Raw genomic sequence first — 27,027 nt, forward strand, 5'->3', positions numbered from 1 at the left:
CCCCCCTCACACCTCCTTCCGCCTCCTCCGGGGCCTGGCGGGGCCGCGCTCCCTGCCCCGCTCCCCATGTAGGAGCGGGTGTTTGGTGGCAGGGAGGGCTGAGGCCGGGGTGGATGGTGCCAGGAGCGGGCGCTGAGGAAGTTTGAAGTTTTGGGGGTTTTGGAGGATTCCCCCCCCCCTCCCCTCTCTCGAGCACAGTGGAGGAGGAATGCCAAATCCGGAGAGACATGGGGGCAAGAAGGATGGGGGCGGCGGGGGGTCCTCGCAGCACACGCCTGGCAGCGGGAGCTCGAACAGCAAGGAGAGGCACCGGCTGGCCTCCAGGCACAAGAGGCATAAGTCCAGGCACTCCAAGGAGTCACCACTGGCAGCCCAGGAGACGGCGGCACCCTTGGGCGCGATGATCAAGCCGCTGGTGGAGTATGATGACATCAGTTCGGATTCGGATACCTTCTCGGATGATGTGGCCCTCAAGCTGGACAGGAGGGAGAATGAGGAAAGGAAAGCGGACAGGAGCGAGAGGATACAGAAACACCGGCACCACCAGCACAAGCGCATTCGTGAGCTAATGAAGAGCAAGCAGGCAGAAAAAGAGAGGAAGTTAGAAAAGAGCCTGGAAGCATCCAGCAGGTCCGGGTCCACCAAGGAGAGAATATCGGGATCCTCCAAGAGACTCCTTGAAAGTGAGGAGCGCCCAAAGTCACTGTCCTCAAAGAGTAGCAACAAGGAGTCCCGGTCAGCCAAAGCGCACAAGGAGAAGTCCAGGAAGGATCGGGAGCTCAAGTCCAGCCACAAAGAGCGCAGTAAAAGCCATCGGAAAAGGGATGCTCCAAAAAGTTACAAAACGATCGACAGTCCGAAGCGGAAATCCAGAAGTCCTCACAGAAAATGGTCTGACAGCCCTAAATTGGATGACAGCCCCTCAGGAGCTTCCTACATCCAGGAGTATGATCTCAGCCCTCCCCGCTCTCACACATCCAGTAACTACGATCCCTACAGGAAGAGCCCCGGTGGCTCCTCACGCCGGCAGTCCATCAGCCCACCCTACAAGGAGCCCGTGGCCTACCAGTCCAACACTCGCTCTCCCAGCCCTTACAGCCGGCGGCAGAGGTCCATCAGCCCCTATAACAGGAGACGTTCCTCCAGCTACGAGAGAGGCAGCGGGTCCTACAGCGGGAGGTCACCCAGCCCTTACAGCCGACGGCGCTCGAGCAGCCCTTTTGCCGCAAAACGATCTGTGAGCCGAAGCCCCATCGCCAGGTGCGTGTTCTCATCGTTGCCTTCCATTCCCCGGGGAATGGGGAAGTGTCAGGGGGAGCCTGGGCATGGGGAGGCGGGGCTTAACCCCCTTCCTCAGTTTGGTGGGGGTCACTGTCTGCCTAATTTGGCTGTGGGGTGATTTGTGGGGAATTGCTTTTGGTTGGGTTGGTGGCAATTCCCTTTAAAATGGTGTTCCCGCTTTGGAAAACACCTCCCTGGCTGGCGGGAGGCAGCCTCCATGTTGGCTCTCTGCAGAGAGCCTTGGGCTGAATGAGCTGCTGGGATTAAATTACACCCACCTCTGGAGGTGGCCCCCGCAGAAGGGCCCGGGCTCCTGGGGAGGGTTGTGCTCTGAAGGCAGACGGAGCCCTTCAGCTCCTGGTGCGGCATCTACTCTACTTCCCTGGCAAGAAGCTCAGCCAGGGAGAATGTTTTCACCTTTTTCTGGAAGCCTTTATATGTTTATTACGTGGGGAAAATTGATCTCGCTTTCAGGAGGGTAGTTGCTTTGAGTGTATTTTGCTCTTTCTGAACTGACTTGTCTTTTCTCTTCCCTTGAATTAGAGATGACCACGTGTAAACTCCATCTTTCTGGCCTAAACTTTCTTTTCTCAGGGCTAGAGTTTCTTCCTTCCATTCTGAAATGGGGGCATTCTGGAAGGGCGAGTAGGAACCAGCTGTACTTTGAATTAACTATAATTTTCTCTTTTTTTTTTTTTTTTTCCTTTAGTCAGTAACCTTCCTACAGAAGGAAACTATTATTTGAAGGTAGTTCTGTGTGTTTTATTTCAGGTGTTGGTTAATCATCCTGTTATATACCTGAATACATAGTCTAATGTTGATTCTTTTTTTTTTTTTTTTTTTTTTTTTTTCCCTCTAGCTTCAGCTTATGTTAAGTGAGTTTCCAGTTGTCACCATGGGTGCTGTGGAGCTTTGGTTGGAGCTCCATGGCGATTAAGATGTGACCTGGAATGTAATGGCTATAGAAATGCTCTGCTCTGTGGTAGCTATACTGCATCCTCTGGTCCAAACAGGAGCCGCAAGCGAAGAGGCTGCCTCCGCTGTGCGTTTATGCCATCAGCAGTTCCCAAAGAACTCGGGGCTTTTGGAATTAGGCCTTTGTTACTAGAGCTCTTCTCTTCATTTCAGGAATATTGGCTTCTCTAGTGGGCTTGAAATAGTGCCTTTCTCCTTGCTGCGAGAGGTGCATTGGTTTTAGCACCCTGGTAGCTGTTATGTAAAAATCTACTTATTCTGCTGTATTTTTACTTAGGGAAAATTTCTTTCAGGCTGTGCCTCCTCTGCCCCGTTTTCCCTGCGTGCACCCGAGAGACTCGGAGGGATAGTCCTCAATGTTTTTCTTCTCCCTCCCCTCAATCCTTTTTGCCCTGGTGGCACTGCTCTTACATGTGATTTGCTAATACCTTTGGAGGAGTAAGAACACAATAGTGGAAAACATCTGTATGCTTCATGATGTAATTGTCTACTGTGGCACCTGTTAAACGTCCATGTCCAGCCCTAACCAGAGAGAAACCATGTGGAAACCGGAGTTGTACACAAAGATGTGGTTTTTCCCCCCCAGGTTACTCCACTTCCCAGGTGAACCTGAACCTTACTCTTTCAGTAAATGACTGGTTGCTTCTGACTTGAGAAATCAAGCAGTTATCTTTTCCCAATCTTAATTACGGGAGCAACTTTGAAGCACCCTGTGCTGCTTCCCTGACCTTACGTACTCACCTGAGAAACTTTTTAAGGGCATCTTTGACTTGCTGACAAAATGCTGGACCCCAAAGCAGAAGAGATTCCAAAGGTTACTTACTGTTTACGCTCAGCTTGTACTGAATTCTTTGAATCTCTGACTTTGATTGATAACCTGCTACTCTTTTCTTTTTTCTGGGCAGAACTTACTGACTGTCTGATCTATTCTTTTAAAGCAGAACAAAAAATATGGATTACGCCTTCAGAAAACATCTGCCTGAAGTGATTCTAGCAAAGGGACAGAAGGAATTTAATGCGTTTTCCATGTTAGGCAAATTGTAAGTTATAATTCATTGTTGGGTTTGCTTCACTGAGGCAGCAGCCTGTGCAGGGGGGGCAGTTGGTGTGAGTTTATGGCCAAATGTCTGCTCCAGAAGCCAAAAGTGGGGCTGCCCCTCAACTGATGGCTCTTCAGGAGCTCACCTGGAGGAGTGGACGGGCTGAGCCTTCTCCCCAGCTGGGGCTGATCTGCTGCAGATGGAGGCAAGTGACTTTGCACCAGAGTGACTGCCCGATCTCTTTTCTTGGCTCCTGCAGAGGGGCAGGAACAGTCTGGGAGAGAAAACGTCTTTATCTGGCACACTCACTCACGCAGCCAACATCTGACTGTGGCTTAAATTCTTCAGAGGAGGTAACACAGGCTTTTCTGGGACACTGAATTATTTCCATTGCCTGACAGTATAGTGGTTTTTTTTTTTGTGCGTTCTGTGTTTTCTTTAATCTCCACGTCCAAAACGCAGTGTTAGGGAGCTGAATCAATGTGCTGTGCTGATTGGAGAAAACGCAGAGTGTTTGCATGTCAAATGACTGTGCAAAACAACTTGCTTTTCAACTTAGGAGGAAATGAGGATGATTTGGTCAGTAGGGAAAATAGCAGATGTGGTGCTCCGTTCCTTGTCACAACTGTTGTCGTTGCAGCTAAAACTAGAAGAAGAAATTCCAGAGCCCTGCGGCTCGCTGGAGGTGGGTTGTGCTCTCTGCTAAGTATAGCGGCGCAGCGCGAGTGTGTGCACGTGCTGTCGTGGTGGCCACTCTTACGTGGATCCTCGCCACGGCGGAAGGTTGTGGGGCGTTTCAGAAATGAGAAACGCTGGCCTGTTGTTCGAGCTTGTTTCCTGAGCAATTAGAGCACGGGGTATGCGGTCAGGCTTCCCAGATACTAGTTTGCGCTTTACTCTTCGCTTCTGTTGTGGCTTGGAGCAGGTGGAATGTTTTAGTGGCTGTAGATGTTCCTGGGAGTTTCCATAGTGGATAACATGGGAGTATGGAGATGTGGGGCTTTGTTATTCTGCCAACTGCTTCGGGGTCACCTCTGCCAGCAGCTATTAGCTGTGGTGCTTCCGAGCGTGAGGAGCTCTGGAGGGTTCTGGCATTCCCTCCTCCAAAGACCATTCTCATTGTCTGATTATATCAGTTAAATTAATCTAATAATGCTTTTTTTTATATTTGGATTTTTACATGAGCCATCATCTCTGACTTCTTTATGTTAATTCACAGTTGTTGTGGTTAATATCTTGTATTTCAAGTTTCCAGTGCTAGAGAGACAACAAGGTGGTTTTTAACCCCAGAGCATTTTTATCCAGAAAAAGAACTGGGTGTGAGACTGAATTGCCCCCACCCATCCCGGGTGATCTTAGCACAGCGAGTAAGCTGCGGAGTTAAGGGTGAAAGGGGTAAAAGTGCTGACTAAAAGGCTGCAGGTAAAGCCTTGGAATGATCATTCCAGAGGATGGAAAGAGTATGTTTAAAAAGCAAAATCTTCCTGTACATCTACTGTATTACTGCATCTTTTTTGAGATACCCAGGGGTGGTAAAAGGCAGTGGTGCTGTGGAAGACCCCCCTCAGCAAGGGAGGTGGTGGTGTTGAGGCCGTTAATGGTCTGATGATGTGAGGTAAGGTTTGTTGTACTGGTCTGTAACTGGTTGTGTTGATGGGAAAGCAGACATGCTTCCGGATGCGGAGCCTGTTTCAGGTCTAACAAAGAGGCCAAGCTGGAAAATGGGCTTAGAGACAACAGCTCTTTGTATAATAACTATAGGTAATTATCATTAGATGACTGGAGAGAAAAAAAGCATGAGTGGCGCCTGTGGAGCGGAGAAGGCTACTGGGAGGAGAGAAGTGGATTTAGTCCTGGTGGAGCAGAGGGTGGAAGGTGAGGGTTGTCCCCAGCCCTCTCCGGGTTGGAAGCGCTGGTTCTGCGGTGCCTTCCGCAGCACTCCTCCATCTGTGCATCCCACCACTGCCTCCAGCGTTGCCTTTCTCTTCCTTGTGTCCATGCAGGTGTCCGTGGCTTCATTTCTAATGTAGCACTTAAAAATAAGGTAAAATTGCACTTCTGGAGAAGTTTACTTTGTCCGATCTGCTGAGTGGTCTTGTTGAGAGTGTTACTCTGCAACCAGTTGAATTGGAATAACTGGTGGTGGGAATTGTGGGGAAGGATGGAAGATGGGGAGCAGAAAACTGAGTATCGCAGCATCTTAATCAGAAAGAATTGTAGTAAGGAATGCTAAACCTAAAACTATTTGTGGTTGCAGTGAACTACCTCCTCCAGGATTCATTAGGAATGTTTTCCTTAGCCTGGGAATGTCTTTGAGCCACAGTGAAATGGCTTTTTCAGCTCCTGGCACCTTTGCACTGGGATGCGGCAGGTGAACAGCAATCTAAATGGTAACTGTGTCAGACCTTTAATTCATTAAGCAGAAGGCTTGGAAAAGGAGAGGATCCTGAGGCAGCATTCCCGTTACAGAACAGTGTGGTGAAGAGGAAAATAGTTGAGTGGCTTCAAATGATGCTGCTTTTTTTTTTTTTTTCTCCTTCTGGTTGTCTATTTATTTAGTAAGCCTAAAGGTAAGGACCACCTCCAGTCGTAGTGTTCTTTGCCCACTGTCAGAGTGAGGTTTGGGGTTGTATTTGCCTTCACCTCCCCTGCGGTCACAGCTGTGGCCAGCCTTGGAGGTGCTGGTGGTGGTCTGTCTCAGTTCTCCAGTTTATTTTCCAAATGTTTGTTGTCTCATGATAATTGCATCCCGAATATGGTTACAAGTGAGCCGGCATCTCCTGTGTTTAAACCTGCTATTAGCTGTTCTTTTTAACTAGTGTAGGACTATGCTTGAGAGAATCCCGTATTTTCAAAACTAGGTATGTTCTGGGTAATAAATCACAGATTAAAGATAAACTGTGAGGATAGTTTCTATTACGATATTCATAGGACCTGATCTCAAATCTTGTCATTTTCCCATTGGCTTACGCAGCGTCTAAACCCATCATGGTTAAAGTGTGCCCTCTCATCACCTGCACAATCCCGGTTCCTCCTGAAGTGGAGGAAACTGTTCTGTCTTGTCCTTAATTTTGACACGGACGCTGGAAGTACCAGTTTCCAGTTCCGTTTTATTTTTTTTTAATCTTGTTTCCACATCAGTCTCTGAGCTTGTGGTTACTGCTGCCGTCTGACTGGGTTGGCCCCGTACTAGCGCTGCCCGCCCTGATGGCGTGAGGTGTTTCCTGCCTTCCTCGTTGCTTATTTCACAACACAGATTTTTCAGTGTAGCTTTTTTATTTCTGTATATACACCTAATTTAGAGCCCATTTATTGTAGAAGACAACTGAGACCCTCTGGACAGAAAATACCTCAAACAGAATTAAAGTTCCTGGGTTGTTTTTTTTTTCCTTCTCCTGAATCGCAATCTGCAAATTTAAGTTCTGATGATAGTAAATGAACCGGGGGGGTGGGAAATCATCTGGAACTGAGATGTTTCCTGAGGCGGCATTCCCGGGAGGGCAATCATATTTTATCCATTGTTTCCTTTAAAGTTGTACTTAATTACTGGGAAAGATCGGTAAACTGCTAGCTCGTCCTCTGGACTGAAATCTTCTGTTCAGCACCTGTATCTGGGATCTCGCCTTTACCTTGGGGCTTCTTCGGTCTTCATCCTTCCTTTCTGTCTCAACAATATGATTGTCCTGACACTGGAAGGCTGGATGATGACCTGAAATTTGTATTGCTTTAGTCAATAAACTCATTTTGGTAGCTTTACTCTCTCTCCAGACAGGTGTTATGGACTCTCTGAACTTAGTTGACGAATAACGGGATGGGATTATTTTCCCAGAGAGCTATTGCTGTTGGTGAGTAGCTCAGAGGTTGCAAGATGCTTCCTTTCATTCATCTTCTCCCCGTTCTCTCCGCAGGAAATCTGTGAAATCCCGAAGCCGAAGTCCTGGGTATTCAAGACATTCATCATCTCACAGTAAAAAGCAGAGGTCTGGGTCACGCAGTCGCCATTCCAGTATATCCCCCACCAGGCTCCCACTGAACTCCAGTCTGGGGGCAGAACTCAGCAGGAAGAAGAAGGAGCGGGCAGCGGCGGCGGCAGCTGCGGCCAAGGTGGATGGGAAGGAGGCAAAGGGCTCCCCTGTTTTCCTATCCAGAAAGGAGAACAGCTTAGCTGAACTCAAGGAGTCTGGAACGGAATCTAAAAAGGTCATCAAAACTGTTAAATCTGAAAAATCGTCTTCGGATACAGAATTAGTTAATTTACTGTACGCGAACGCAGAGACTAAAGCCCCTGCAGAGACAACAAAAACCAAGGCAGAGGAGAACTCTGAGAGGAAACACCCTGTTCCGGTCAGAGATTCAAAACAGACGGGAACAAAAGACTTGAAGCCTGTAGCAGCGGCAGAGGACCTCCTATCTCCGAAAGAGACGGAGGCAGCAGAGAAGGAGATTCCCCCCCCACTCCCCTCAATAAAATCACCTCCTCCACCTCTGCCCACAACCACGCCACCGCCTCCGACCCCGCCGCTGCCGCCTTTGCCTCCATCGCCTGCCGTTCCGCCTTTGCCGCCATCCCAACTGACTCCCCTCCAGGTCCCCACTTCAGCCCCAACGTCTTTGCCATCTTCTTCCCACCCAAGGACGTCTACTTTATCCTCTCAGGTGAACTCTCAGTCCTCTCTCCAAGTCGCTACAAAAACACAAGTGTCTGTGACGGCTGCTATCCCGCACCTGAAAACTTCAACGTTGCCTCCGCTTCCGCTCCCCCCTATTTTAGTTGGGGAAGATGACTTGGATAGGTAAGGTCACACCACAGCGTCCTGTCTGCATTTAAAAGCAAAACATTGAAATAAACAGATCTTTGGGGGGTTAGTTTGACAGTTGCTAGCTTATCCTGCGAGGTACACTGAAGATTCTGCCTCTGGGATACATGCATTCTTGCCCTGGTGATTCCTGGTGGCAGCCTCAGCAGGTTTGTGTGAGGGTTTATGGTCCTGTGCAGGTAGTTCCATCTTAGCCCGGTGAGAAAGAGAGGTTTGGCCGCTGTTTTAGTGGTGGTTAGTAAAGGTTTCATGTGGCTCTTTGTTGATATTTATTACGGTAATGAAACATGGATCTGGAATTAATGCACCCCTTGGCGTTGCAGCCAGTTGCACAGACTTATTTTGAAATTGCTTTTTTGTTTAATTCCCCCAAAACCTTGTACTTAAGTACCAGGAAAGAGCTTAACAATTCCAATGAAAGGACAGAAACCAGAGCTATTTCTGTTCCAAATTCATCGAATGTGCCCTCGTGTGAAAAATGGCATTGGTTTAACTTAGGTATTGTCTTAATTATTGAATAATTAATACAGTCCTTATTGCTGAAGTGGTGGGTAGTGTTTGTTGCAGAAGAGTTTAAAAATGGAGGAGTGAAACTGCACCTACTTTAGTTTTCTGTTTCTTATAACTTTTAATCAAAACGTGCAGACTTGGTTCTGTCCTGTAACCGTGGCTCTGGGCTGGTGATGCTCTCTGAAAATTTAGTTTTTTAGGGTTTTTTTTAGTTGGGAGGGAGAGAGGGGAGTGGAACGGAATATCCAAGATGGAGAAGAAGAAAACCCAGATTTTTATTTTATTTTCCTTTTGTAGCTGTTAGTATGTTGTGGTGCTGTTAATGTAAGGTCATCACAGATATATAGGGTTTTACTTTTTTTCACTTGATCTGCATACCCTGTAGTTCCCAAGCAACCGCTGTATCTTTCCAGCCATCGCTAAAGCTGCACTAGGTATCCCCTTGGTTAGTAAAGCACGGTTTTTAATTAATAGTGTGTTACATGATAGTTATGACTTGATATAATTACCCTGTGGTTGCAGAGAACACAGTATGTTACATATTGTGATTCATTTCATTGATTTTCATGGTTTGTCCCGGTATCGATGTAAATCAGGGTAATGTTGTCGCTGTGATTGACATAAAAGTTAGGCTTGTGCGTGTTTGTGTTGCCCTTCCCAAGCTGGGTAATGTTGTTCAGTAAATATCTATTTAGTTTAAACGCGTCTGTGATGAGCAGTAGCTTTTAACAGATTGCAGATTTTTCCCCAACTCAAATCCCAGTCTAAACAAGATCCTGCTGCTGCCTTCCCTTATTTCCAAACACAGAAGTTGTGCTGCAAACAATGTATTTTATTTTTCAGCCACTCACACCTAGAGCTCTTCTTTCCTCCCACCCAGGTGTGGCTTAGCTTTGTAAAAGTGTCTTTTATCTCTGCCATCACTGTGAATTTAGGAGGGTGATAATAGAGCTGGTGGCTTAGCTTAGTAACTGGATTTACAGGGACATTTTCCCAATAAAAGGATAGGAAATCCCGCTTCGTTTTGCTGAGTCCAGTGGCACTGAGTGTGCAGGAGCTCGCTTCTCAGCAACTGCCTTCGTATTTATGGACAGGACTTTTCTTAGACTTTTGTTTTCATGTGCTGAGGCTGGGAGAATTCAGGTAGAGACCCTTCAACCTTTCTTGATGCTTTCTGAGCTCTCAAGGCTTATTGTCGGTCAAGGTGCACCATGGGTCTCTTCACCTCACGGGAGATGGAGCAGGAGAAGGGGAAAAGCTCTTTAGGAACAAGTGGTACCAACTTTGTCTGTGTTTGATGTTGCCCTCAGGAGTTATGTAGCTTCCATAGGATCCTGGGAACATCTGGTTGCCTGTTCACAGCACTGGTAGTTAAAAATGCAGACCGGATGGATTGCATTCCTGCTATTTTAGGAGAGGGGAAGAAGGGAGGGAGCTTTGAGGAGCCTTTGTTGGGCAGTTGGGCACTTGGTCATTTTTCAGCTTGGGTGGCTCCGGAGGGTCTGTTTGTCTGTCTTACTTGGAGGGAAGTGCCTGGTGAAATGCCCAACAAAAAGTCAAATAAAAAAACCTGCTTTTTTTTTTTTTCTGTGAACATTCAACCTGTAGGAACTGGGTGACATTAGATAGTGCTTCAAATAGCCTTAAAGAAAGCCAAACCTGGTTATCTGCTCTGTTGGAAGGAAGTCTCTTCCCTCCTACAGGTGGTTCCAGGCCCTGGCTGTCCAGATCCTGCCCTGAAGAACCTCTTCAGAGGTTCAGCATGGATTCTGCCTTAGTGAAGTGACCCGGCTGGGTGTCATTCTGCACCCACAGAGTCTGCAGTTAATGGGCTTCAGCCCATACAGCTCTCCCAGTTCTGGTGTTCCCAGGATGGAGCTCTGGGCTCCAGGTGACTGGAGCGCTGCGCTGGTGTGAGGTGGGGTTGGTTCTGCAGCTGCCTGGTGACTTCGTAGCAGTGGGAGAAGATGCTCCCCCTTCTCTTACAGAAGGTCTCAGAGCCAGAATAGTGTCCTCTTTGTCTTGCTTTTTTCTTAACTATATTTCACAAGAGATTTTTGTGCAGATTAGGCAGTGCCTAATCAAAAAATTGGGAAAATGACCTACTTCCATCAGTTCATTTCTGCGGAGTTCTCTGTGCTGAAGCCTTAGACCTGGTGATGCTGACAAACAGCAAACCTCCTGCCGGCTGCCCTAAAAACCAACCTTGGAAGGTCGTTTGCATCTCTTAATCTTTTTCTTTTCTTGGTGAAGTGGAGATTTGCATGGAGAAGAATTCCTGACTATTCAGACCTAGGAATTCTCCCTGCTGATACATGAGAAGGAAATTATGCTCTGCTTAGGGGACTCTTGCCAGTCCAAACCAAGCTGATGCCATTGGTAACTTGATTATTTTAAGAGAAAAAAGTTAGCTTTTGGTTTCTCAGCAATTTTCACAAGTTAGAGCTACGTATCAATCCTTGCCAAGAAGTGAAAAGTTACTTGTGTACAGAGGTTTAATTCTGGGTTAGTATTTATAGTGGTCCTTAACAAGTCATGCATTTAATTTCATGATGATAAATGGACTGAATAGAGGAAGTGGGGGTCGGAAAGTGGGTGCTGGCTGATAACCTGCCCTGTCTTACAGGAAACTCACAATTAGTACTTGTCTGTGCAAATTGAGCAAGTCCTAGTTGCAGAGAGGGGTGTGTTTATTTGAAGAGAGTATGTTCAAACCTAACACTTTTCTCTCCTGATGTATTATCACTGTAAAATTTAATGCTGTTTTGTTTTATACTTGGCTATGCTAATTTTGGGACTTAAACTTGGGCTCCTAACTTTATATTCTCAAATAGAGCTGTTGTCCTACAGTAGGCTTTTTTTGTTTGTGAATTGGCTGTTAAGTCTGACTTCTGTATTGTATTAACTTTTCGGAGTTTAGTCCAAAAGAGATTCTTCCTCCAAAACCTGTGAAGAAAGACCGAGAGCAGAGACCACGACACTTACTCACGGACCTCCCGCTCCCTCCAGAGCTCCCTGGGGGGGACCCATCTCCTCCTGACTCCCCGGAACCAAAGGCAGCCACACCACCTCAGCAACCCTTCAAAAAGAGACCAAAGTAAGGCTCACTTTCTCGGGTTTTTTGGCTTTTTTGGAGTTGTTAGGTTTTGTTTCTTCACACAGCTATCATACGTTTCCAAAGCTCGGTGTGTGCTGCAGCACTCCTGGAAGAGCTGACTCTGTGCCCTGTGCGGAAACGGTGCTGTTAAAAGCACAGTCGTTTTTGGAATTGAAGCTGGCAGCTGCTTTGCCAGCTCTCAGCTGCCTCCCCACCGCTTACTGGATGGGGAAAACTCTTAATGTGCACTTAGACATCTTTAGCCAGATTTTGTTCACTTTTATAAATTCTTTTGTCCCCAGACTTGTTGGAGTGCCATCTTTATTGACGGAAGTGAAATGTAGAGGGGAAAAAATTTCATATTTCTGTTTTTTCTTATGGTATATTAACTGTTTCCTGTGAGTTGTTTCATATTTGGGCCACCCACAGTTGAAGGCCACTTGCCCCATCTGGTTGAGAATTGCTGGAGTGTGTCACGTCCCGTCTTCAGCCACATCTGCCCCCAGAGCTCTCAGCTCATGATTTTGTCTGAGTCTGTGGGCCCAGGAAACCTCCTGAGGAGCGTCCCTATAGCAAGCCCGTGGTGCTTCTAGGAATTGGTTATTCCGAGTAGGAGACAAACGCCTTTTCTTCATGCACAACCAAATTATTAGTTGTTGCATTAATTATGAGTTGTTGCATGGTGTATACAACTTCCCCCGATAACAACATTTATGCAAGGAAGCAGATTCCCTTGGCACTTTGCACACAGGGTGCTCACTGCACTTTCTTTGAAATAAAAAATCAAATGTCCAGTGTTTCTGCAAAAGATTCCAAACACTGATTTTTATCCTACTGTGGCATAACTCTTTGGTATTTTTGAGATAAAGATACTGATTTGGTTCCCCTTCAGGATACTCCGAGTTAAAAGTCTATAATGAGATCTTTGTAGAAATCTGGTTATCTAAGTGCGTGCCACAGGTAGAGTGTGGTAAAATGGTTCTGCTGCCTCAAAGTCTGTAGAATTGAGGTGGCGTAATATCCATTTTTCCTTGTCTTCCTTACTCTTTGAACTCCTTATTTCCCCAGGTGGAAGAGTGTGTTGCTCGTTAGGCTCGTTAGCCGTATGCAGCTGATAAACGCATAACTGAAGTGGAAAGATCTGATAGTGAGAGTGTTCTGGCTGGGGTGGTTTTGGATCTGAATGAAATAAAGGGATAATATTCCTGTATAGCGGTGCCTGTATCTGGAGTAGTTGGGATTATAAAGCATGATTCATTAAACTCTGCCAAAGAGTTGTAGGAGCATAAAGACAGGGTGCCTGCCCTTTGCTTTTTGGCCTTAGGGTACAGCTTAAGAGTTGCCTGGGTGTTTGTGAGGATGGGAGCACCGGGGGTCTGACGGTTCTCTTCCCTCTTCCAGAATCTGTTGCCCTCGGTACGGGGAAAGGAGACAGACGGAAAGCGACTGGGGGAAGCGCTGCGTGGACAAGTTTGATATCATTGGGATTATCGGAGAAGGGACGTACGGGCAGGTGTACAAAGCCAAGGACAAGGATACAGGTCGGTGCCAAGTGCCCTCCCATTGACTCCACTTCTTCACAGCCTCCTCACTGTGGGTGTGCGTAAAACCCGTTCCAGCGTTAGCGGTGAGGCCGGTTAATGACAAATACCTGTAGAACTAGAAATGGCTCCAGCCCTGGAATAAACACTTAAATCAGGTGTTTTCAAAAGGGGCAAAAGAAGAGAAGCTGTGAAATCCTGGGAAGTGTGAGTTAGCGCCCAGCTGCCCTCTCTGCTCGTGAAGTCAAGCCCTGTGTGTACAGTGTGACACAGGGTCAGGTGGCAGTGGCAGGTATAGCTGTGGGAGCCATAGGTGCCAACTCAGGCCCTGCTTTTTAAATGTGCCTTTGTCAGAGTTTATTGCAGCAGAGCTTGTGAAAGGGGCTGCAGAGGTTTCAAGGGTAAATTTATGTTCACCTCTGTGACTTCCCTCTGAAGCAGATTGGGAAGAGCACTGGGGTCACCTGTCTTGAGATAGAATCATAGACTGGTTTGGGTGGGAAGGGACCTTAAAGCCCCCCCAGTGCCACCCCCTGCCCTGGGCAGGGACACCTCCCACCAGATCAGGTTGCTCCAAGCCCCGTCCAACCTGGCCTTGAACCCCTTCAGGGATGGGGCAGCCACAGCTTCTCTGGGCAGCCTGGGCCAGGCTCTCACCACCCTCAGTGTAAAACATTTCTCCTGAGATCTCATGTAAATCTCACCTCTTCCAGTGTAAAACCATTCCCCCTTGTCCTATCGCTACAGGTGTTCTTGGTGTGATAACTTCTGACAGAGCAATGCCACAAAAATTAGGGTGATAATTAAAGCTGCCTCTGCTCTTTCTTGGTGGATGTTGACTGCACTCATAACTTCCAGTGTCCCCCTGGAAACCTGCCGAGCTGTTAGCGGCGGTGTGTGTGGGGCTTTGACACTGGCTTGTTCTGGCAGGTGAACTGGTGGCTCTCAAGAAGGTGCGACTGGACAACGAGAAGGAAGGGTTCCCCATCACCGCCATCCGCGAGATCAAAATCCTTCGGCAGCTGATTCACCGCAGTGTTGTTAACATGAAGGAAATTGTCACAGACAAACAAGATGCACTGGATTTCAAGAAGGACAAAGGTAGTGCTTGCTGCAGGGTGTGGTTTCAATTAGCCAAAGAGGTGATGCAACTCCAGTTGTTTATTCCTAGTGTAAAACTAAAAATCTAAGTTCTGGTCTAGATTTTCCTTTCTGCATTTCTCCTTGATACCTGGTTCCAGCAAGTTTGGCGGCTGGGTTTGGCCTCACATCAAAGGAGAGGTTCCAGATACAATGAGCTGTCACACTGCAGAGCTGTAGAGACAGCCTTAAAGGGATGCATTGCATTCCTGGGGAGTCACACAAGAGCAGTCTTAAAGAAATCAACCAAAAAAACCTTTACTGGGTCACTTAACACTGATTAGTGCCAACAGACTCACTACTTGGAAAACTTTGTCCTCTGCCACTGTGGAAGAGGGACGTTATAGCATCTCACTAGATTTTCTTTGGGGCTTCTCTTCCATGAGAGAGACAAAGGAAACACCAGTTTAAGCTGTGCATAGCAGTAATCTCTTAAACTAGCTTGAAAGAAGCAGCAAAATGGATGATCAGGATTTCAAAGGTATTTATTTTGGGGGCATGTTTTGATTTCAGATGTTCAGCTTGATGCATTAGAGCGCCTACTTAGTTTTTTCAGTTCTGACTTCCCCTCAAGGAAAAATACTTCTTTTAGGATTCCCACTGAGCCTTAGATATCACAAGGCTGTGTTAAAGAAAACACCAACAGAACAGTCTCAACACTGCACAAAAAAAAAAATGTTTCAACAATTGAATCTACTTTCAGGCTTTCTTTTCCTTGGTCTATCCTCTTTGTCTTAAATCACTTCTCTCTTTTTTTACACCAGGTGCCTTTTACCTTGTGTTTGAGTACATGGACCATGACCTAATGGGGCTGCTAGAATCCGGCTTGGTACATTTCTCAGAGGACCATATCAAGTCTTTCATGAAACAGTTAATGGAGGGTCTGGATTATTGTCACAAAAAGAATTTCCTTCATCGAGATATTAAGTGCTCCAACATCTTATTGAACAACAGGTAACCAGTAACCCTGTCCTGGATGTGCTGTTGGTGGCAGTCTCGCCGCCTGAGGCCATTTGCTCGTGGTTTTGTACCTCCTTACGGTCAACTTTCTTTTGCCTTGACTTGAATTAAACGGGTCTCTGTGTACACTTGGTCTCCATGGTATTTTGGCAAAAATACTGTTTATTGGAAGTGCTTGTGTGCAGGGAAACCGTTGAGAGTTAAGGTGGGAAGTAGTGGTTCCCCATGAATGCTCTCTCTTCTCTGGACGGCGATGTTTGGCGGAGAGGGGGTTCATCACAGAACAGAGAACAATTATTCATTTGCTGTTAATCCTCAGGTCTTTATCTGGGTACCCATAAGAGAACTTTGAGCCCGTCAGAATAACACTGCGTGTGATTGCATCCCCATGTCTGGATATCCAGCTAGACATTTTCTCTGGGACATAGGTCTGTTGGGAAGGGTTTGTGATAGATGAGACTGAACTACTTTTTTTTTGGGATGGTTTTTCCTGTGTTTCTTTGAGCCATTAAATAGGGCTTGAAAAATTAAGACTGGCATATCCAAAAGTAATGGCTGCAAACACTTCTTTATTAGGCCTTTCTACTACGTGGGATTTTCTTACCTTTACCTGCTTGCAGCTTGTGAGCTTAGCTGTGTTTTGTCTTTCAGTGGGCAAATCAAACTTGCAGATTTTGGACTCGCCCGACTCTACAGCTCGGAGGAGAGGTGAGGCACTGCAGGGTGGAGGAAGGGGAGATGGTTTATGTGGGTGGGATGAGCTCCTTTCTTCTTAACATCCACATAGTCCCTTCACTTGGAAGTCCTGGCATTGCCTGAGAAATTATTCCCAGTGTAAGCGGTATAACGCCGCTCCAGCTGTTGGAAAAATACACTCCTGGCTGGTATTAGTAGTCTTTCATTAGACAAACCAGCTGATAAGGAACCAAACCATCCTCTCTGCTTGCCATGGACCCGCCGTGGGCCACGTTTTGCTGTGAGATCAGTCAGTCACGGCAGCCTGGTGCAGGCCAGATTTTTCTGTCTTGGGTACCTACAACCTACCGCCTCGGGTAATAGATACAGTTTGAAAGGGTTTTGTGGCTCTTGTTGTTAATTTACATTTGTGTCTTACCTTCCAGCCGTCCATACACAAATAAAGTCATTACATTATGGTATCGACCTCCAGAATTGCTGCTAGGTGAGGAGCGCTACACGCCGGCCATAGACGTCTGGAGCTGTGGGTAAGGGCCTGCTTTGTGTCTCTTGTCCTGTTTGGGCTGTGAACATCGAATAGTTCTAACAGAAGGTAGTCTTTGATTTGTGCTGATTTCTGAAACTCTATCTCTTCCAGTTAGTGAGAGCGTACAAATAATTCCAAAATCCTGTGCTGTGAGAAAATGGGTGTGTGTCACCAAACTAAAGCTGTAGCATTTAGTGAAAACTCCCAGAATGAGACTTTTCTTGGTATTGACATGCGAGGGGAAAAAAAAGTCTCTCTTCTCACTATTTAAAAACCAAACCAACCAACCTTTGCTAATGATGTGCCACTGAGATCAGAAGGGGTGACAAGCTCATTCTGCTGGTCATGGCTTCAGTGGATGGTTTTAATAACCCAACAGAGAGGTTTTCTGTAATCTCTTCAGACCGCTCTGTTTGTCACCTAATTTTTTCAGCTAAATCTAGGAGACATTTTAAAGCAGAGATTTCAGGTTTCTAATAGTGTAGGGAGCCTCGTGAACAGGAGGAGTCTGGGCAGTTCAGCCACAAAGATGAAACATTTTTCCAAGTGGTTCAGAAGCAGAGACTGGAAGATTCAGCCTTAAGGAGTGGGGCTGGATTTCCCAAATCCTGTCCTTCCCATTGTGATTCTTGCAGGTAAAAGGTTCAGCAGAGCTTAGTAGAAAAACAGTGAAGGCTTGTAAAAGTCAGGCCCTGCTAATTATGTCTGGAAACTCTGGCTGCAAGGTCCAGTTACTGTCCAGTGCCCTGTGCCACGAGTGGGGTTCGGTGGCCGGTATCAGCCCACAGCTCTATCTGTCACCGATTGTCCTTCCTGTCAGAAGGTTTAAGGGTAGATGTTAAGGCCTGAATGAGTCAGAGTTGTCCCCTCCCTCCTCCTTTTCTTTCCCTTCCAGCTGTACAAATGTTGTGTGTGCACACAAACGTGCGTGCAAGGCTCTATCCTGTGCTTGGCGATGACAGGCAGTAAGGTGCCAGCAGCCGAGGGGAATTTGGAGCAGCAGATATCCCTCGGTAAAGCTGAAAAGCTAAAATGGGCTGAATGTGGAGGAAAACAAGACGCCTGGCCGTTTTTTCTTGTCATGCTATTGACACATCTTCCTTTCCCCGCAAAGAGTTAAAGCCCGTGACATGTTGCCCAGCCTTCCAGTGCCTGTATTTCCCAGCTGTGCGGAATGGGTGACTCTGTACATGTAGGTTAGTTTGTCAGTTCTCAACTACAAGCCCTGATGCAAATAACTCTCCTCAGGCAAACCTGCTTCCGAACAGAAACACTGCAGTGTTCAAACCGTCATCCCAAGGGTTTGCTGCCATGACCTCTTGCTTTTCCTCTTTCCAGCTGTATCCTCGGGGAACTGTTTACAAAGAAGCCTATTTTTCAAGCCAATCTGGAACTGGCTCAGCTTGAATTAATCAGGTAAAGCATTGCACATGCATGCCTATGAGAAGAGGTGCTGCAGAAACTGCTCCTGCACACAGTCGCTGTGTTAGGAGAGCCCCCTTTCTCTAATCTGCCTGCAAAATAAGACGAGCAGATGATTGCAACTACAGATATGAATAGTCGGGCATCTCCGTGTCCATACCTACCATCGCGTGTGGCTGCCAACGCATGCACCCTCAGTAAATTTTGCTGTTAGTTAAGTGCAAAAATCATGCACCTAAATTACACCTCACACTGAAAATTCATTGTGTTGGATGGTTTATAAACTCAAGGTGAGTATTTTTCCTCTTCCTGAGACCTCCTTTTTAACCTGAGGGCTCTCTAGTCTTTGCTGAAGTGAAGACCCAATAATTAGGCCCAGACTTAATTATTGGTGCACCAGGTTGCTTGGAAAGGAAACGTTTTCACTGGGGTTGGTGGCTCTTCTCCTCCTGGCTGCATTTCACCTGCTGATCCTCCTCTGCTTTTCTGGCCCACAGCCGGCTCTGTGGGAGCCCCTGCCCAGCGGTGTGGCCGGATGTCATCAAGTTGCCCTATTTCAACACTATGAAGCCCAAGAAGCAATACCGAAGGCGTCTGCGTGAGGAGTTCTCCTTGTGAGTTTCAGAAGAGAGGATAAGTGGCTGCGTGGGGGTTATGGCCTTCTGTTGCATTCTGTCCATTCTCCTTTGGCTCTAGCCTACCTGGCAGGGTAAAGCAGTGCTTCCCCTTCTTGCCTCTGCCCCTCCTGTCCTCTCCAGGAGAGCTTCTCCCATCTGGGGAAGGCTGGAATGGGGCCACTGTCCCGTTTCTAGATACCTGATCTGCTGCGGGTGCCTTCCAGACACTTCTAGCTGGGGTCTGTACCTGGGAAGCACCCCTGGCTGTGGGGTTCTGCTGGTGCTGAGGCTGTCTGATGGCAGAGACGTGCTCTCTAATTGTGTGATACTCTTGTGAGATTTGTAGCAGAGTTGCTTTTCATAAATGACAAAAATTAGACTGAAAATATCGCATATCTGATGTCCTGTTGATGTCTTTGAGCTGCTGCATCACGTAGCAATAAATTTTGACTGCAGGGATTTCTTAGACCTGGGGTGTCTCTCCGTAAATAGGCTTCTCCCCCCATTCCCAACAACCCTTTAACTGGGCCGTGTCTCCGGCTCTCTGCGCAGCATCCCCTCCTCTGCCCTGGACCTGCTGGACCACATGCTGACGCTGGACCCCGGCAAGCGCTGCACGGCAGAGCAGGCCCTGCAGAGCGACTTCCTCAAGGATGTGGACCTCAGCAAAATGGCACCTCCGGAGTAAGTTCCAGTTGGCACCCCCCGCCGTTCTCTGCTAATGAGCTTGGGGAAGGAGCCGCTGGTTTGGCCTTGGGTTTTCTTCACTCTGAATTATTATTTCTGTGGGGTTTATTCTCAATTCTGCCCTTGCATTTTGTCTTGTGGCTGAACAAACAGCTCCTCCTGTGCTGTTGGTTTTCTGCTGGCTTTATAAAGCTCAATTTAATGCTTGTAAGGTGCTGTAAAGTCTGCTGGAAGATAGGCAAGAGTAGTGTGTAGCACGTCCCTGTCCTCTGTGCTACAGAGGACTGTCCAGGCCTCGTTAATGCTGCTTATTAATTGACTAGCAGAGTGGCTGGTGAGCAGTGTTGTGCCGTCTGCAGCTCTTTTCTCCCGCTCCAACCAAGCAGATTATAAAAATCTGCTGTAGCTGCTTTGCGTGCGAGTGTGGCAGTAGCTTTTGAGATTCCTGTTTCCTTTAGAGTTAAAGGCAGGTGCTTTCCATCCTGGTGGACTTGTGTTCATTGGGGCTTGTGTGCATTATAGGTAACCCCAGTCCATCAGGGGTGAGATCCTAGTGCAAATTAAATGATTAATGTGCAATTATCCTGCCTCTCCTGGTTCTAGGACTTGCCCCTTCTTGGATTAACAGTATGGTTGCACTCAGAGGAACGTCTGTGCTTTTCTTATGACACCAATAACTTTCTGTGGTCTTTTTGATTAAATGTTTTTTTGGTTTTTTTGCCACGTGTTTTAACTGCGGAGTGTTGTTCTCTTCCAGCCTTCCCCACTGGCAGGATTGCCACGAGCTGTGGAGCAAGAAACGCCGACGGCAGCGGCAAAGCGGGATCGCAGTGGAGGAGCCACCGTTATCAAAAGTTTCTCGGAAAGAAACTACCTCTGTTACAAGCACAGACACTGTCAAAAACAACAGCAGTCCTGTGCCCCCACAGCCGGCCCAGCTCAAACCAGAGTGTGGGGCTGGAGACACAGTAGGTCAGTGCTCGGTCTGGTCTGTAAAAGGTTCCTCCTGATGTGTGACCTCTCTGGTCTGGGTGTGGGGCTTACGTCCATTTTCAGGCCAATCTGGTTCTTCTTCCACCTTTATTTCTACAGAAAGGGCATTCCAGAATCTTCCTATCTTGATATTTTTTTTCCTTTATTTTTTTTTTCTCTGCTGTGAAAACTACTGGCTGCAGAGCGTTCTGGCTGGTCTTCAGAAGTCACTCACTGTTGAGCTGACAATTAATTTGTTGTACGAGTTATATTATTGGTTCTGAAACGTCCTTTCACAGAGAATAACGAAAGGAGCCGCTGAGTCGCTTAAGCCAGCGAAGTAACAGCTGAAAGGCTGGAAGGTGCAGCCATTAAAGGGTTTGCAAATGAGCTGAAGTTTGATCTTGTTGATCAAATTGTATAAAGATTAGGCATAGGATGTAACAGACCCATGGACAGAAGTGTTCGTTATTGCACTTTGTTGCAGAAAAGATCACTTGATCATAAAGATTTGCAGGACCAGAACTTGTGTGCTGTTTCCAAAGCTGTGCCCAGCCTTCCGGTCTCTAGAAAATAGTTGGTATTTTGATTCCTGGGAATGTAGAGATGTACAAAGCTGCCCTGACCACGCTGACTGTTCTCTAGAAGCCTTATAAAAACCCAGATATGGGCTAAAGCTTCCTTTGTGTCAAATGTTGTACTGACAAGTAACGAGGAAGACAGTTCTTGCTCCAGGGAATGCAGGATCCATGTGTTCCATGAAATATGGCAGATGGACCAAAGGTGGTAGTTGGATTAACAAACAGCTGAGGAAAGTGAGTGTCACGTTCTCAGTTGCCAAACAGTGAGAGGAGCTTAATTTTAAGCTTCTAAAACCAAACCTTTGCACCCTTCTTCCCAAAAAGTTTGAGTTATGAAGTCAGTGTCGGTGTGAAGGGGCACCCTTGTCACTTGTCACTCGGAGGCTCCGCTCCAGTGCAGTGCAGAGGGAGGTGATGCCGCTCAAGGGCTGTGTTTCAGACCAACCTGGATACTTGCAGGTCAGGGCAGAGTCCTCTGATCCCAGGCCGGCTTTCGGCAAGGAATTACCTTCTGCTTGACCTAATTCCTTTTGCTGTGTCAGTGGAACACACCCTCCCTCCGTCCCCAACAGCAGCTTAGCTCCATCCCGGGAAACCTGCGGGGTTTTTCCAGCGCAGGAGGGAGCACCTTTATCCACTGCTGCTCCGATTCCCACTGGGGTGGGCTAAGGGTTTCCAGTCTTCATCGAGCATCCCCGGACTGGCATAACTGGTGGTCTCCTTCTTCACCAGTCTGATCCTTGGGAATGCCCTGGCTTGGCTAAACTGAGGAATTGGGGAGGTTTGGCTCAAATGAGCTGATTTTGAGGAGCAGTTGTGGTGGTAGGTCTGAGGGGGCGATGAAGATGGTTCCTTCTGTGGCTGATGGAGTTCCCAGCTACAGCCCCGGGTGAGTGCAGTGTGTGCACGGTACCACGGGGTGCTGCTGCAGCGCTGCTCAGAGCTGGTCACAGCCTGGGAAGGGGCAAGCGGATGGTGGAAATCTAAGCAAACTATCCCCAAATCCTCCTCCTGGAGCCTCTGTGCATTCCCTGGCCTGGGCTCGCGTAGAGGAGGAGTTTGTTGGTATGTGCAGTGTCAGGATTACAAACTGATATCGTGTAGCCTTTCCTGACCTTCCCGTGATGCTGCTTGTGTTTCCTGCAGGCCTGGGAGACATCACCCAGCAGCTGAACCAGAGCGAATTAGCGGTTTTACTGAACTTGCTGCAGAGCCAGACCGACCTGAGCGTCCCCCAGATGGCCCAGCTCTTGAATGTCCACTCCAACCCGGAGATGCAGCAGCAGCTGGAGGCCCTCAACCAGTCCATCAACGCTCTGACGGAAGCCACCACTCAACAGCAGGAGTCTCAGGTGGTGGCCGAGGAACCTGTGGAAGAGCCACCGGTGGAGGCCCAGCTCCCGGAGGAACCGGCGGCGACTCCAGAAGCAGCCAGCGCTCAGGGAGATGTGCAGAACGTGCTGGCCGTTCTGCTGACTCAGCTGATGAAGAGCCAGGAGCCGGTGATAACCCTGGAGGAGAGCAACGGGGAGAAGAGCAGTGAGCAGCGGGGGCCGAGGAAAACCCCCACCGTGCATCCGGAAGAAAGTGCAGGTAAATAGTTGTGACTTGTGCATCTCGGATGCCGTGCACTTGTTTGGAAAATTAAAAGTATTTCCTATGAGTGCCTCTAGTGTAACTGCGGCCAGGAGGAACCGAGACGTCTGATGTGGTGACGGAGAGTGACAGGGGGTGTGGGTGGGAGGAGGAAAGGGGCTGGAATGTGGTCGGGTCTCAGATCTCAAGACTGAGAAGGACACTGCCCCGCTGCCTGCGGTAAGTGCTGGACTGCTCAGGAGGCTCTAACAACTGCAAAAAAGCCAAAACACAAAAATACCACTCTGCTTTACATCTCCAAAGCATATAAAATCCATTAGTGCTCCCCAGGTCACTGAAGATTAAAGGGTTTGGGGTTCTTTTTCTCCAAAAAATGAAAAGGAACCTTGGAGGGGCAGTTCTTCCTTTAGTACCCCCGGTAATCAGCTTACACCTTCAGGCAGTGTTTTTGCCCAGGACACTGGATCTCTGCAGGTTTTCCCCACCGTATTGTTTGTCCCAACTCTCTTTTTCACCATTCCCTCCAGCCCTCTCAAAAAAAAAAAAACAAACTGAAAAACAAGATATGCAGAGTTGATTTCTAAAGAACAGGAGAGCTGGAATGCTGGAGAGTGCTGGAGGGGAGGGATGGCGGCACTCGTGTGCGTAAGAAACTCGTGCGCCCGGCTTGGCTCTGCCCGGTTTATACCCAGAGTTGCCTTTTCTGAGTGTCCTGAAATTCAGCAACTTCTGCAGTCGAGCCAAAGGGCTGGTTCTCGTAGAGCGAGTCAGAGGCGTGTTTAAAAGAGCTGATTGTATCAGTGAACTCTTGGATTTTCCCTTGTCGGAGGTGAGTGTAAATGTCTCCATGTCTTTTTTTTTTTTGTGTTTTTTTTTTTGTTTTGTTTCTGTTGATCTTTTTTGAATTATTAGCGACAGCCTGTGACGACCTCACCAAATTCTAGAAGCGCCTCCTGAGTATGTCTCAGACTCTCCGGGGAGCCTCTTTTGGCCCGATACACAACTCCTCCGCAATGTAGCTGAACGTGCTGTGTTCTCGTGCCTTCAACACACCCGCCCACCACAAGCCAGTTGTGATCGTGCTTTTTTTTTTTTTTTTTTCCTTTATTTTTATTTTTTTTTTTGCCCTAGTACTGGAAGATAACTAGGTTATTGTAGAGCAGATTCAATTAAATACCATTTGTTCTCTGTTTATAATTATATTTTAAATGATATACTGTCCCCAAATCAGCTTGGTTTTAAAATTTACCTGAAGATTGTTTTCTCGGATTTAAATACAATCTAGTTTTAAAGCGGACTGACTGATACGGGTGGAGGGGGTGGTCCTGGAAGACTACTGGTTCTCACAATAAAGTTTGACCTTTTTAATAACCAGTTTTGCAAATGATTTGAGGATTCTGCTTGAAACCAGGCGTTCGTGGCCTCTTACGTCATCGCCAGTAATAACTTTTAATCGCCCTCCTTTTGGGGCCGGGCGAGAGGGAGCCAGTGCCAGTTGTGTTGCTCAGGACGGGTTTGGTGAGCGGAGCAGGTCGGGTCCCACCGTGTCACTTCTTGTCCCCGCGGTGGGTGGCACTTCTCTCCCTCTCCCACCGCCCACCCGGGCTTTGTCCTTCCTCCTGCCCCAAAAGCAGTAACACGAAGCGGTGAGAGCGCGGTGACGGGGCGGGGAGGGGGTGTGAAGGGTGATTTTTTTTTTTATTTTTTATTTTTTTTTTTTTTTAGTCCTTGCTCGGAGGGGTCCTTTGGAAATAAATCTTTGTCACTTCAGGTGTGATTTGGGGGGTGGCAGAATCATTTCCTGGTGCTGCAGGGCAGTCTGTGCGTTGGATGCAGATATTTGTGGGTTGAGATTGTTCTGATTTATGACCTTTTTACAGTCCAAAGAGGGGACACGAGAGGGTGAACCCGCTCCCCTCGGACTGTTGTGGGGGCAATTGGGGTCTGGAACGTGTGGGGTTGGGGCTGGGCTTGGGGTTTGTGTTATTCCTAAAGCGAGACATCAGGGCTCCATCAGTGGGCACTCGCCCGGTCCCGGTGCAGTGGGGCGCGGGAGACCCCACTTTGGGGGAACATGTGCCATCGTGTGACCCCACATCTCCCTCCCAGGGAGGATTCTCCCTCCCTCCTTGGATCCGGGAGCAGGAATTCCCCCCATGGGTTAGGGAAAAACTGTTGCCGACCGCTTGGGAGCGTGGGGGCCGGGGTGATTATGGGGAGAGTGTGCATTGATCTTGAAACAAATTCCTTTTAAAATTCCTTTTAAAACTCTCCGCCTCTTTTCCAGCCCATCCTAGAGAGCAGACTCTCTCGGTAGGCTGTTTGTTTGGGGTTATTTTATATATAAATGTATTTATATCTGTTCACGTGATGTCTTAAGCTGGTGTTTAAAAGAAGTAACCCTTCCACAGCGTGTCCTCCTCGCATTCTCCCACCAGAGAAGAGACCCCCCGAGCCCCCCGGGCCGCCTCCTCCGCCGCCGCTGCCTCTGGCCGAAGGGGATCTCTCCAGCGCAGCCCAAGAGTTGAACCCGGCCGTCACGGCTGCGCTGCTCCAGCTTTTTTCCCAGCAAGAAGCGGAATCGCTGGGCCACGCCACGCACGAACACCAACCCTCCAGAGCCGGGGACTACGGCAGGTCCCACTCCTCCAGGACTTACAGCGCCGAGGGCTCGGAGGGGGGATTTGGTGCCGAGGAGCTGAATTCGGGCCAGACGCTACTAGAACCCTCTGCCCAACCTCTGGGGAAAAGCAGGACCTTCTTGGGCTCCGTGAGCCACCTCGGGGAGACCAGCAATTACCAGGGCACGGGATCTGTCCAGTTTCCAGGGGACCAGGACCTCCGTTTCGCCAGAGTTCCCGTCGCCATCCACTCGGTGGGGCAATCTTTTCCCAAAGCCGAGGGGAGCAGCAGCAGCAGCACCAACAACAACAACGCGCTGGTCCATCCCGAGGCCAAAATCCCAAACTACGGCGAGCTGGGAGCGGGGACGGCCGGTTCCAGCGGGGCAGGAACGGGTCACAGTTGGGGTGCCCCAACCCAGGCCACCTCTTCCTACGGGAAGACGTACCGTGGGCCTGGCCGAGTGCCTCCGCGGGGGGGACGGGGCAGGGGGGTTCCCTACTGAGAGACGGCGCCTTTCACGCCGCTCCCCCCCACTCCCTCCCTTTAGCGACATGACTTTCTATTTTTATTTTTAATTTTTATTTTTTTTTTTTTCCCCCTGTTGCCAGAGCAAGGTCTCGTCCGCATTTCAGCTGCTGCGAAGCTCCCCGTCGTATCCCCTCACTCGGCTGCCAGCCGGGGGCTCCCCACTTTGCTTGCCGTAGGGTGTCGTGTCCCCCCCCCAGCCCCGGGGGTGTCTCGCTGGCCAAAACCTCTCGCGCTTGGTTAGTGACAAAAAAATTAAGAGCCACCAACCCCACCGTGGATGGCGGTGAGCTTTCTGCCCTGAGCCAGCGGAGGGGGGAAGAGGGGGAGAGAAATGTTTAAAAATAGGAGTGAAACAAACCCAAGCAGGTGGGAAGAAAGAAATAATAATTAAAAAGAAAAGCCCCTGTTCCAGGAGCTGGGCACCCATGCTGCTCGCTGGGGGGGGCGCGGGGCAGTGCTCGGGTAGGGCTGGGGGAGAGCCTGCTTCCCAAAGTAATTTTTTGGGCATGTTTTTTCCCAGTTCCCTTCAAAGAAAAAAAAAAAAAGGAAGGAAAAAAAAAAATAACCTACAAAAAAAAAAAAAAGAGAGAAAGAAATCGGAATATGTTGATGCAGAGACGCCTGGATCCCTGGCGCTGGCTCCGAGCCCCGGGATGTGGCACTGGCTTTACTCAGTTTATCCGACAGCGCTTTTTTTACCCCGTAAAGCGTCCGCCTGTCCCTCTGCTCCCGGGCGGCTCCGGGTCCTCTCTCTTCTGGCGGTAGCCTTAGAAAATTGGCTTTTGTGAAGGGTCTCTTTGGGGTTTGTATCTCTCCTGCCACAGCTTTGCAGTGGGAATCATCTTTTTTTTTTTTTTTCCTTTTTTTTTTTTTTTTTTTTTAAGAGCCGAAGAGAACACCTCACTCACAAAAATGGGTATTTCTTTGTAATTCAGAACTTCTAAAACACTTAAAGAATTAAAGAAAAAAGGTAAAAAAAACCAACTAGTGGTGGGGAGTTGCCACCACGAAGGAGTGTCTTTTGTACCCGCATCCTTGGGGGCTGGGGTCGGTGTCCCCGAGGGGGGTCGGTGTCCCCACGGGGCTCCCTCGGCCCCCCCCGGCAGCGTCTCAGTACGTGGAGGCTTCCCAGGTGTTCCTGTATGGTTTCTATAAGCATATATATATATATTTTTGTTGTTGTCAAGTATTTACGATGAATTTTCTCCTCCCGCAGAACGTTGCCATGTTGTCCATTTCAATGAGACTTAAACAAAAGAGATGAATAAAACAAAGGTACATATTTATGAGCTTTTTTTTTTTTTTTTTTTTTTTCTCCCGAGTAGGCCTTTCCTATGGAAAATGTACGGTGGTTCTTTTAATTTTTGGAGAGTTAAACGGGTGGGAGCCCGGGGGGGCCCGGAGACCTTCAGGATT

General features: G+C 48.1%; 1 protein-coding gene across 2 annotated transcripts; it reads left to right on the forward strand.

Annotated features, from left to right (window-relative positions):
• Positions 1-208: 208 nt before the first annotated feature.
• On the forward strand, positions 209-26,139 carry CDK12 (cyclin dependent kinase 12). 2 transcript variants are annotated; one of them, XM_074162662.1, is made up of 14 exons: positions 209-1,260; positions 7,205-8,089; positions 11,544-11,720; positions 13,122-13,261; positions 14,192-14,362; positions 15,166-15,355; positions 16,013-16,069; positions 16,483-16,584; positions 17,922-17,999; positions 18,503-18,619; positions 19,175-19,306; positions 20,067-20,281; positions 22,009-22,455; positions 24,870-26,139. In XM_074162662.1, the coding sequence occupies exons 1-14, from the start codon at positions 209-211 to the stop codon at positions 25,583-25,585; spliced, it is 4,479 nt and encodes a 1,492-aa protein (XP_074018763.1). In that variant the 3' UTR covers positions 25,586-26,139. The 2 variants fall into 2 exon arrangements, with proteins under 2 accessions (XP_074018763.1, XP_074018764.1); XM_074162663.1 differs by having other exon boundaries at positions 24,897-26,139.
• The last annotated feature ends 888 nt before the right edge of the window (positions 26,140-27,027 follow it).

Source organism: Numenius arquata, chromosome 23, assembly GCF_964106895.1.
Source record: "Numenius arquata chromosome 23, bNumArq3.hap1.1, whole genome shotgun sequence".
Classification (NCBI taxonomy): domain Eukaryota; kingdom Metazoa; phylum Chordata; class Aves; order Charadriiformes; family Scolopacidae; genus Numenius; species Numenius arquata.